Genomic DNA, 12,304 nt, shown 5'->3' with positions numbered 1-12,304 from the left:
GCCTGGAGACTTTTATGCCTCCTCCTATTGAGTTACCTGGAACGGTGACATCGCCCTGGCTCTCCTCCAGGCAGATGGAGAAGGAAGCTTGCTCGGTGCAGCTTGGTGCTCTTTGCTGTAGGAGCAGGCGTTTAGGGACCTGTGGCCAGGTTGAGTGAGAAGTGCCCAAGGCTGGATGGCGCTCAAGGGCAGTGGTGACAGCCGAAAGTAAGTCCTTCCCATGCCTTAGGCAGGACAGGAATGGATGTTTCCCATGTGGGAACAAGCTGCTGCCGCCTAACCGGAATCAAAGTTTGGGTTTTGAGAGACCCTTGTGTCAGTGTGGGTGAGTTTTCCCTTATGTCAGGCCCTTCAGGTCAATAATGTAGTACAGTGAATCAACTTCTAATGTTTTCAAAGCATGGCACAACTGGTCAGTAATGACAGGGACATCTTGTCACCAGCTGTTCTGTGGATTTCAACATTGGCTTTCCTTTTTGCTCTGAAGAGGCTGAATTCCTGAGGCTTTACCACCTATGAGGGTATGGGATTTGCTGTGTGAAAACAATCCTGCCTTGAGCTTTTTTTTTTATTTACTTAGAGTAGCTTTCCCACTGGAGAAGTTGCTTAAAACCTCAAAAGCTGATAGTTGCCTTCTGCTTACTTGAGGCCGCTGGTAGCCAGCTCTTGAGGTGTTTGCTCCTTCTGTAGCTGATCTATTAGGGCCCTTTATCTTCCTTTGCAGGGTAAATCTTTGCATGGAAAAGTAGACAATCGCAGCAGCGTAATGAAGAAATAGATTTATAACAATACAGGTGAAGAGGACCATAACTGTTCTTTGTCTCGTAAAGTGCCTGGTGGAGAAAAGGGAGTTCTTTGTGAAGATAGTCTGTGATTTTACCAATGGGTGGAATCCTGTTTTCTCAATTGCAGTGAAATAAAATTTGCAATGAACGGTTTTAGAGCATTGCTGTTTGACAGTTCTTAGGGTGTTTCACTTGCTTTTCATGTTGATGCTTTGAGATTTTATACAGACACACACATACACATATAGACACACACACACGTATACTTCCTAGAGCAGGAGGTAATTCTTGGTTCTCTGTTATGAGGTTGGGGTTTTTTTTCAGGCTGTACAGGTTAAATTTTTAGGGAATCGCTTCTTGTAGTTCTCCTCTGATGTCCAGACTGCCTCTTACAATCTCTTTGAGCATTCCTATGGCTATTGTAGAAGAAGCAGCCTATCCCCCTTTTCCTGAAATGTTTCATTTTAAATTCTGCCAAAGGATGATCAAGCGGGGCTCAGTTACAAGTAACTGTTGCTTTCCTCTTGTAATTTCACTTTGATTTTTGGAACCTGTTTGTTGGGGAGATGCTGTTTTTTTAAAAAAAAAAGAGTTTACTGCCAAATTCCAGTATTTTTTTTTCTCATAAAACCATAGATCTGTGATGTATCCATCTCCCTAATTAAAGCTTTTCTGTGCTGTTTGGTAGGTAATCCTTGATTACACTATAGATTGATTTACTCATGACTTCTATATTCTTACTTTCCTGTGGATTAAAGATTGGTAACGTTTCAAAATGAGCATTGTCTGAAAAAATCTGACAGATCTTTAGCAAAATGAGGTTGATTGTCATACACATGAAGTCACCTGGAGTGACTATACATCTTCCATTCTTTTTAAGGGGAGTGTCAGTCATACGCAATAGTCCAATAATTCTTATTTCTGTTGCAAAGCTGGCACCCATTACAATATATGAATTAATCCACTGTTGCAACTTTGTCATATGGAGTGAAGTTGAAAGCAGTTGACAATTCTGCACTCCAGAGGGACAGAAACAAAAGGGTCATGAATTCTCTTTAGGCATGGACACAAAGCCAGATCTGAATTTGTAAGGAAGTATCTTTATGTGAATATAAGATCCCTTTTGTAAAGTATCATTGGGATAAACTGAAATGTTGCAGAAAGGGAGGAGGAAGTTTACAGCATACACAAAATAAAGGTTTGGTACACTAATATATGCCAATTGCTGCTATTACAGGCTTCAGAGAGAGAAATATGAACAGAAGAACGAGGAAAAGAGGATAAAATTTTGGTCAAAAACGTGCATAAAAATTTGCCTTAGGTATTATTATTTTCTTCTCGTTCATAGCATGGCCGGACTCCCCTGCATCTTGCTGCCCACAAGGGTCACCTCCATGTTGTCCAGGTTTTGTTGAAGGCAGGCTGTGACCTGGATATTCAGGATGACGTAAGTAGATACAACCTTCTTGCTTGGGGTGCAGGGGAAAAGGTAATTTGCAAATAAGAGTAGACCTTCACTTCTTTGAAGTAGGATTAAATGAAAACAAAATCAGTATCTGTATTTTCTAATTTGGAGATGAAAAACTGCATGGGAGACAAAGTAAAATGTGGTGTTTTTCAATGAATAGCTTGGTTCTCATGCTCAAGAGCTCTGTATAAGAGCTCTGGTTGCACCAGGCTGGTGTGAGTAGGAGTGAGAGTCATTGCCGTTTGGTGCAGAAATGAAAAAAGAGCTTGTTGTACGACGTGGGAACCCACTGGAGAATGTCAGGTAGGGGACACAATCCGTTGCAATGTTTGCCTGAAGTTGGAGATGCTTTTTGTGTAGACACATGCCGCAGTGGATAGAGTACTGGGCAGCTGCCCGGAGCACTGTGTGGCATCGCAGGGAAACCGTCCTGTTGGCATCTGTGCTTGATGTGGGGGTGGTTGCATCTCTGAGGCCATCGTCTAGTGAAGCATCACCACAACGAAGCCAGCTTTGAGTTTTCCATAAGAATAGTTCTAATCTTGGGCCAGGCTTTAAGGCACGCTGGAGTGACTGGTAACATGGTTTTAGTTACCTCACTCCAATGAACAAAGGTGTCGGCCGAAATGTGCAACGGCAGTTGAATAACCATGAGTTCTTCTGATTCGTTGCTAACTTCTGATAGCAGGCTGGGACAAGTTTGAGGAAGAGCTGCTTTTGTTCCCCCTGTAATAAATAAGGTGTAGATTCTTCAAAGGACCTAGACGTCCAAAGATGGTTAATAGAGGCACCATGTCTGGCAATTAAAAGGACACTGGAAATGTCTGGGTGCCTTCTGAAAATTCCCTTAGGCATTTGATTGCATCTAGGGAGTTTTAAATATCTATAGAATTTGGAAAACTGGTTTCCTTCTCTGCATGAGTAGCTGCTTCCCTTTGAGATGTGAGCAGTCTGTCTGACAAGCCTAGAACTGGGGTACTGGTGCAGCCAGCTTTCTACAGGGCAACTTGTTTTTCTAGGAAGAAACTTTGCTTCCTGCACTCTTTATTCTTTCCCTATGCCCGTCTGTGAAACGGAGCAGATTTGCAAGTGTAATAGGAGTATGAGTTTATTCAGGTGTATCCTGAGTATGTTTTTCCACTTCTCCCAGCAAAAATGATTCATCGGGTATTTAAGAAAAAATTACAGGTACTTTACAAGTACAGTCAGTTTTCCTGAGAAAAGCGAGTTGCTGCTCTAAGAATGCAAGAATTTCCACTGATTTGGTCAAACTGGGTTTCTATGAAAACTGTTTTTTTGAGTAAGTCTGGGTTTTTTTTAATCCTCTAGGAATAAAATTTAGGCTGTTTATATGTAAGTGTGATAGCTATGATGGAAAAACAGTAAATCAGTGTTTAGCATCATTACAGTTTAGCAAAGACTCCTGCACTGTAGAAATATTCAGCTCATAGAAGACCGATTTCACATGCCTTGCAGATTTCTTAGGGGCATTTTTCACAACAGCTGAATACTGCTTCTAAATGTGGCGACTAATCTGAACAGAATAGATGCATGTTTGATTCACAGATACTGTTTCTTTAAAATGTATTTTGATTTTCGCTCTGTATTTAGTACTAGTAATTTGGTTGGGGTTGAGGAGAGCCTCGGGAGTTGCTGAGTCTCAGAGGGTGTGTTTAGATTTGTCTCAGAGGAGGAGGAGGAAGGCTAGAACTCCAAGTGAAGAAGTTTTTTGCTTGTGAAAGGTATTAACTAAAATATTTCTGCTTTCCTTTTACATAGGTCTTCAAAGAAGGTTCTCTATTTATGGTTCCTCCTTGTATAATTCATTTTGACACTATTTGTGCCCCACAGAATATGTTCTTATTCTCTTTTAGTTGCAATTTATTGATTATGCCTTCAGTCACTTTTAGTGTGTGCTTATTTGGCAGTGAAGGCATCTTAGTTTCAAGTGTTGATTAACATCTGTACATTTCATTGCTGTTTTTCAGGAATACAGATTTAGGTTCAGAGATTAAATCGCTCATGAGAGTGGGGAGGTATCATATTTAATTGGAAAGTAAATTACTTAGTTGATTTTTGTCCGTGGTGTGATTGTGATAACACAAAAAAATCTCCAGGTGCTAAAAAGATGGCCTATGTTTCAATTTTCTAAATAACAAGAGAAACCTAAATACATTTTATTTTGGAGTTGACTCTCTCTAGTTAATGAACAAATACAAGACTAACTTTTCATCTGCCACATGATAAGCAGAAACTTAAAAGTTGCTAAATGTTATGGAGAGATTAAAACACTCACTTCATGTTCTACAGATACAGTCTTTAAAACACGGTAAAAGCCGTAAGAATTAGTTGAAGAATGACCTCCAGTGGCCTGGAGTGGGATTATTATGAATTTCAACCGGTGGAGTCCAGCTCTGTAGAGTACGCCACCCCTGGCGCTAACTCTTTCCTTCTCCCTGCCAATACTGAAAACTCTTACTGGGATCCCAATGCCATCTCTGAATGGTCAATGAGTATCCATACAGCACACACCTCAGAAATAGTCAAGGAGAAAGTTGTCCCGGTGAAGGAAATCAAGGACGAAAAAGATAAGAGAAACCAGAAGAGAAAGGCTAGGAAGGAACCTAGAAGATCAGAAAGAGAGAAGGAGGTTAGAAATCTTGTGCATCAACCCTGCCTTGAGCTTGACGTCTCCCATGGCTGCATGCTGTGAAACCTTGGCCTGGCGGTCTGGCATGACCGAGCTATTCTGCGGTGCATGATTGCATGGCGGGCTTTGCACTGGGTGCTCTGCATCAAGTTTCCTGCCCTGTATGCGCTCTTGGAAAATCTAACTGGGAAAAAAAGCTAATTTAAAAAAAAAGGCCCAGGGCCCCAAAGCTTCCCTTCTGGAAGCTCCAGTTTAAGAAGCAGAAAATTATTTTCAAATGGAAAAATAACGCAGGGTTCATAACCATTTCTAGCTGAATGTAAATATGCAAAGTGGCTTATTCCTGTACTCCCATTTCAGCCTCGTTTAAGCTGTAATTTGTTTTGTTCATGATTATTTTTTCATGTCTTGATCACTTCTGCTGGTCATGCATCATCATTTATCATTCAGAGTGAAGTTCTTATTGTGTATCATGATGGCTACCTTTCTTTAGCAAAGGAGGAGGAGAGCAGCACAGTAACATTGAGAAACACTGGGGCACATGTAGTGCCTTTGTGTTCAGCTGCTTCAAGATATCCACACATGCTTGTATGCTCCTGCGAGTATTTAACACTTGGTTATATTTTAACTTTAAAATATTTTGAACTTTCTGCCATGAGTTTACTTGTTTGATTTCATAGTATAAGATTTTGCAAGTGCTGTACAGCGCTTCGTTATTGGGGATTGAAGGCATTAATTTTTGCTGGTTATTTTGATGCAATTCTCCTGTAGCGAGACAGCTTGTTTGGTGATTTCTGTAAACATGGAAAGACAGTGAAGGAGGCAAAGTGTGACACTAGAGAGGGGCTTTAAAGGAGATTGTACAACTGATGGATGCTCTGAAGAATAGGATTGTGCAGGAAAACAAAATATGGTTGTTCTAGGATTTTTTTTTTAAATCAGAGAAAGAAAAAAGTATCATGTATTACAAACTAGGGTAAATCAAGTCTGGTTAAATTTGGGCAGTAGAGTCTATAGTAGAGACTCCAATAACCCAGGAGAGCTGGTAGAAGTACTAATACCTACCTGAAACCCTTTTGTAAGTTGCTAGTGTTGTTTCCTTTCCTTTTGGGTGAACTTCAGATGTAAAATAGATGCGTATCCAGTTCTCAGGTGCCTGGTCCCAGTGGTTGTATCTGCTGCTTTAAGCTAGTTAGCAAATGAAGAAACTTGAGGAGGTAATTGCAAACACTAGGACGCTGAGCAATTGCCACCAGCCAAGCCAACACAGAAGTGCTAAAAGAAACAGGTAATGCCAAAATCCACGGAGAAGGTCAAGATTTAAGTATCTGCTGTTCTTCAGGACTCCCAGCCTGTAGCCCTCTCCTGAAAGCTCTCTGTTCACCTTTTGGAAACATACCTGTTGATGCTGGGCCTTGCTGTTCTTTAGCCCCATTACAGGTAGAGCGTGCAGGGTGTGCAGTCCCTCATCCTTGGCACCAGGGGATGCAGACTCCCATCCTGGTCTCCCACCAGCATCTCCCTCTCTTTAGGCCAGCGAATACAGATGTTTTTCTTAGAAATGGAGCATGTTCAACACAGCAGTGCTCTCACGGCAAGACAAGCTGGATGAGTACTGTAATCCCTGGGCTGCCACAGAAGAGCCAGCAGCCACCTCCTTCACTGGCCTCATTTCAAAGGGTGGTAAGTGTACCTGCAACTTGCGTGGAGCTTCTTCCAGCAAGTGTGCAACGAGGGTGCTTTCAGAGCGAGAGAGAGGAGGGGAGATGTCTGCATTAGGAGCTGCAGCAGTGCTGGATAGTGTGTGCCACACGAGGACCTCCTCGGTGCCACCACGACTGTGGTGCCCTGTGGTGGCATGCAAGCTGAGGTGTCTGGGGCGTTGGAGTGGAAATGGCCGAGTTTGAGTTGCTTTCAGGACTAGGCAGCAGCTTCAGAAGGGAATTTAAGATGCATCATTGTAGACTTAAGTGCTTTACTTCTACCAAGCCTCACTTAAGCACATAAGTATCGTTTTGGTTTCAGGCTATCTGCGCTTAGGGCAGACTCTGTTATTTCTGTCAAGGTCACATTTGCGTGACACAGCACTGGGGCTATCTCTCTTCATTGCTACTGATCTGTGGTCTGTTCCTAAGGGATAAATCGCTTACACATAGGATCTTAAGTTGTGGCCAACATAATAGTCTGGGCAGTTAATATGCATTTACTGGTGCAATTTCTCTCTGAGCCTCTGGAGCAGCTCCCTAGTGCCTTGCTAAAGGCAGAACTCCGGTGAGTGCTTTCATAGACAGTTACTTTAGCAATTAATAAAAAGATACATGAGTCAGTGATTACACTGTCTGAAAATTCACACTGTGAAAAAAATATAACTCGTTTAATCTGATTCCATAAGAGGCAAGAAAGGGGTTTGCTCCTCTGCTAATGGGGAGGCAAGACAGGTTAGAAACGCAGCGGTGCAGGCAAGTGATATTTATAGGAGGGCTACACCATCTGTGGCTGGGTTGCTCAGTGACTCACGTGCAGAGGCCATAAAAATCTGGTGGTTCAGCTTTCACAGCACCTTAAGCAGTTTAAGGTTAATGTGTGTGCTGAGGCCCGAGGGAATGGTCGACCAGGTCCTGCCCTGCTGGCTGAAGGGCCTGGGGTGGTAAAGACCTTCACCAGGACAGTGATACCTGCCGTCTCTTCATTGGGAGGTGCCTCAGTCTGGGTGAGGCAGGATTTGAGATATCCTTTGACACTCCCTGTTATGTGGACGAGATATTTATTTACCCAGTCAGGGTGCTGGTTGGACCTTACTCTTAGATGCTTGGCTCTCCCCATGCTTCTGTAGGGAAGATGTCAGCACCAAAGCTCACGCATTGGGCAGGAGGCAACTGAGTGTGCTGCCTGTGGGACTTGTGCCCCTTCACCTACCCGAGCTTCCATTTCAGGGACCAGAATACAGTATGAGACAAAGCCTGGGCATGGCTGAAGCCGTCCCGTTACCACTCTGTACCCCTGGTGAATGGCTGGCTCCCCAAGAGAGACTTGCTCCTGCAGCAGTGAGGAGTGCTTCTCACTTTCCAAATATGTGTTTGTTTTTAACTGAGATGCCATTAGAAGTGGCTGTCACACCTACAAACCCCAAAAAGCTGAATGGCCTTTGACCTCACTGCGATTACTGTGATGGGGTTGGGCTAACAACAAGAACAGCCTTGATTTGAACTGGCCCAGCGAGAAGATCCCTAATTACAAGCTAAACCAATACATTCCATTCCTGCCCCTAATTTGGTCTTTTCCACAATCAGTTTTCCGGACTGTAAAGAAGTAGAAACCAACCATTCATTGTTCAAGCTCCATCCATTGCAATGGCAGATGTCATATTGGTTTAGTCTTTATTATAAAGTCTTCTGTAGTTTTGCTGGTGCAGCAATACCAGTTGGCAGGGATGGGTTGACAGATTCCCACTTCATGGTAGTCAGGTAAAATGACCTTTGCACTGTCCGCATTACCCACTGCTGCAGTAGCAGTAGCTGTGCTAGTCATCAGTACCATGCATTATTGAAAGAGGGTGTTGAGTTCTTCCCTGGCTTATTAGCAAGCAGATTTCTGTGCAGTAATAGTTACTAGAAACTATCTGACACTTGCACTTGTGAGGTGGTATATTTTAGGCATTTTTCATAACATTTTTGTTATCTTTAAATTTGGAATAAATATGCAAGTTCAGAGAACTTGTCGCGCTGTCAGTTTTCCAATACTTGATGTTTTTCTGAAAGTCCTGGTTCCTGGAACCATTGTTTTCTTTGTTCAAAATCTCTTAAAATACATTTCCAGTCTGAATAGGGATTTCATGGTTCAGCCCCAGTCAGCAACTAAGTACCACGTGGCTGCTCGCTCACTCCCCCCCACCCCAGTGGGATGGGACAAGAACAAAAGTAACAATATGTGACCTTTAGAGACAAAACATAGATGGCAAATTAAAAAAAAAAAAGCCCTCAACACAATTTTAAAAAATCAACTTCATGATTATAAGCCAATACAATGATTTACTGGTGGTGGCATTTAGCATTACAAGGGTTGCTGACAGGTTGTGGTTGGCAATGCTCATTTTTCACGTATGCATTAATAACTGTTTTGGTGTCATTAGCACAAAAGAACTCCACCAAGAGCAATTTTTAAGTCAGCTGCTAATTGCCTTTGAGAACAAATTATTCAAATTAACCAGTTATCTAAAGGCTTGTAGACTACAGGACAGAAAAGAAATTCCTCTAGTTTCAGTATTTAATATAATGTGGTCTTATCTGATAAAGATTTGTAGCAGAGAAATTTTGTATCTATTTAGGACTAGCTTCCTGCAAGCTTTTTTTCCTCAGGATACACTGTGTATGTCTGCCCTGCATGTTTTTGGTGACCATTATCTAGATAAGCAAGTGGATTGGATTCCCCACTCTGTTTATTCATTCCCCCAAAAGGCTGTGTGTAGCTCTGAAGCTAGACTTCGTGCCTGGACTCAGGCTGTGCTTCAGGATTGCAGGTTCAAAGCAACTTCAAAGGAAAGCCAAGACCAGTTTTTGTGGCAGCAGTGGAGCTACTGCAGCTGATTTTTCCCATTGGTCGGTGTCTTACATCCCTAGACGCTGCTGCATAAATCCTCCTATCCCCCCTCTTTTATCATGGTCTCACCAACTTGCACATAAAAATATATAGATAACCCCCGATGGACAGGGCCAGTAGTTCGCACCTCCCTAGCCTTCAGTTTCTGGAAGGCTTGCAGAAAATTAATCTTGGGCTCTCTAGCTCAGCAAATGAGTTCAACAGTTGTTAAGATGGGAGGTAGATGGGCAGTCAGACAGGATGAGTGCATCAGCGTAATTTCTTTTGGAAACTTGACCATAAAGAAAATAAACTGATGTACGAAACTTGCTTGTTGCTGCTGTGTGGCAGGTCAATGAGAAATGAAAGTTGTTTGGACCTCAGGATTGCTCTGTTGCTTGAATGAAATAAGTTGATGGCCTTGCAGCTGTGGTCCTCATCATAAAATTGCCTCCACTCTTAGCACTAATTGGTAAATCCATCAGAGGTGCTGAAGAGACCGATCTCGTCTTATGCTCCTTATCCTAAGCAGGGTTGATAGAGCAATCAGAGCCAAAACGGGAGAGCCTCATCCAGTTAGTGTAAGTAGTGGAGGATCATTACGATGAATTACGACAGCCTGTAATTCCCTTTAGTTCCCTACAGACACTGTTGATTATTAGACACGTAGTGCCAAATGCGTTAGATTCACTGCCTTCTAATACTACCATATTTTTAGAACGCTTCAGCGCTGTGTAAGGGATTGTGATGACTTGCAAGCTGCTGTAAACAGCTGGTTTGTAGCTCTCAGATACTTCCAATAACTTCATTAATCTTGGAAACTTCAACGATAGTTGTTTATGGAGACTGTTTTCAAAGGCAGCTTGGATTTAACAGTACGTGTGTGGAAGATGCAGCCCCTGTGTATGTGGTATGCATTTGCATTAAGCCAAAATGAGGCGGGAACGGTACCGATTACAAATTTGCTTCTTTTTGCAGGGTGATCAGACAGCATTGCACCGGGCTGCTGTCGTAGGGAACACCGATGTTATAGCAGCTCTGATTCAAGAGGGGTGTGCTTTGGACAGACAAGACAAGGTAACAGGCAAAAGCAGAGCCCTGTGGGCTGGCAGCCTTGCCAGCCAGTAATACTAAGGTCTCAGAGAGAAAGTTATGGTTTATACTCCTGAGTAAGTATCTGATCACAGAATGGCAGGGGTTGGAAGGAATCTCTGGAGATCATCTACTCCCCTGCTTGAGCAGGCACACCTAGAGCAGGGGGCACAGGAACGCATCCAGGCAGGGTTTGAATGTCTCCAGGGAAGGAGGCTCCACAACCTCCCTGGGCAGCCCGTGCCACTGCTCTGTCACCCATCTGATGCTTTGAAAGTAATTGGAGTAGTTACATTGAAAAAAAGCTGTACCATCTCTTTAATATAAATTACTAATTTAGTTATTTTTATATCAGGCTGATAGTTTTTGATTTAAGAGGCTGGTCTCAGTGCATTAAGGGAGGAATTAAAGAGATGTACAACCATACTATATGCCTGATACAAAATACTGCACAGTTACCTTTGGTTTTACCAGAAACTGAGAATCCCAGGCTGTGAATTTAATTTGGGAGTAAATACAACTAATTCCAAGTTCCAAACAAAAGAAATAACAGTATTTTAGCCTCTTCTAAAAATAAAATAGAAAATAAACTAGAAGGAAAGGAAAATGTTTTATTTTTTAAGTGATCAGGTGAGGCGTACAGCTGCTGCATTCTGAGCGCAATGTCACTCTGCATGTGGACAAAGCACACTAACCTTCTCCTCTTGTGTGTGTGCTCTTCAGGATGGGAACACCGCGCTTCATGAAGCTTGTTGGCATGGATTCAGTCAGTCTGCCAAAGTGCTGGTTAAAGCAGGAGCCAACGTTCTTGCCAAGAACAAGGTGAGACCCACACAGGAGGAGCTTTTAGTTCTGGTGTAACGTGGCAGATTCTCAGCACTGGAGATTTCTGGCCATGGCATTTTTCAGCTGGTGGGGGACCAGCTTCTGGTGGGACTTTTTTCTTCTTTTTTTGGCATTTATTACGCCTGGATGGTTCCTCCATAGGCATTAGGAAATTCATACATTGACAGCTGATGCAGGAGGAACTCAATAGTGCATTGAACGACACATTAATCGTGGCTGAGGAGCTCTGCCATTCCTGTGGAAATCTCTGTGGTTCTCTATGCCGAGTGGATTCATTGTGATTGGTGTGATTTAAAATGAAAATGAATTGTACTAATAGGAAAATGGCATTCAAAATCCATTTTTTAAAAAGAAATTAAACAGCTAAATGAGCGTAAGCCACAAGAGGGGGAAAAAAATAGTGTATGTTTTGTTAGAAAGTTCTTCCTAATACATGAGTGTAGGCTCTTACCAAAATCTTGTAATGAACCTGGATTATCTTCCTTTTGGTATTTGTAATACCTTGAGAGCAGTTTAGAGGAAAGAATAACAAAGCAGGGGGTTTTAGTTCCACTCTAATTGTAATGCCTGTGGGAGGCTTGTCGTCAGTTCACTAATTCAAAAGTTAATGGAATAGTCTAGGAAATGGCAGTAGCAGCCCATGGTGTGAGCTGAGTTAGGGTTCGGACCGCTGTGCTGATGGGGCGGTCAGATCATACAGTTAGCACCGTGTCCTTCGGTACAGACAAGAGAGCTTTGGGATGGCTTTATGGGATCTCTGAGTATTTTTTGGTAAACGTGTCTCTACAACAACAACTGAAAAGCAAAGGGATGAAGGGAGACAGGTGGCCAAAGTCCAAGATTTGGAGTAAAAAGGCGCATTGCTTGAACATAGTGTTTCTGTGTGTG

The 12,304-nt window shown here is 42.6% G+C and overlaps 1 protein-coding gene across 5 annotated transcripts in view; it reads left to right on the top strand.

Moving 5' to 3' along the window:
• Positions 1-12,304, top strand: part of ANKRD6 (ankyrin repeat domain 6) — a 121,936-nt gene that overhangs the window by 92,604 nt on the left and 17,028 nt on the right. For 2 of the 5 annotated variants that reach the window (XM_064447635.1, XM_064447634.1), the window contains 3 exons: positions 2,134-2,232; positions 10,457-10,555; positions 11,294-11,392. In XM_064447635.1, the coding sequence (XP_064303705.1) occupies positions 2,134-2,232; positions 10,457-10,555; positions 11,294-11,392 (297 nt within the window). Of the gene's footprint in view, positions 1-2,133; positions 2,233-4,569; positions 4,904-6,432; positions 6,587-10,456; positions 10,556-11,293; positions 11,393-12,304 lie in introns of those variants that run through there. The other 3 variants (XM_064447633.1, XM_064447632.1, XM_064447636.1) reach the window with 3 other exon arrangements.

The sequence above is a fragment of the Phalacrocorax carbo genome, chromosome 3 (assembly GCF_963921805.1).
Source record: "Phalacrocorax carbo chromosome 3, bPhaCar2.1, whole genome shotgun sequence".
NCBI classification, from domain to species: domain Eukaryota; kingdom Metazoa; phylum Chordata; class Aves; order Suliformes; family Phalacrocoracidae; genus Phalacrocorax; species Phalacrocorax carbo.
This window is presented reverse-complemented; position numbering and strand designations above follow the sequence as displayed.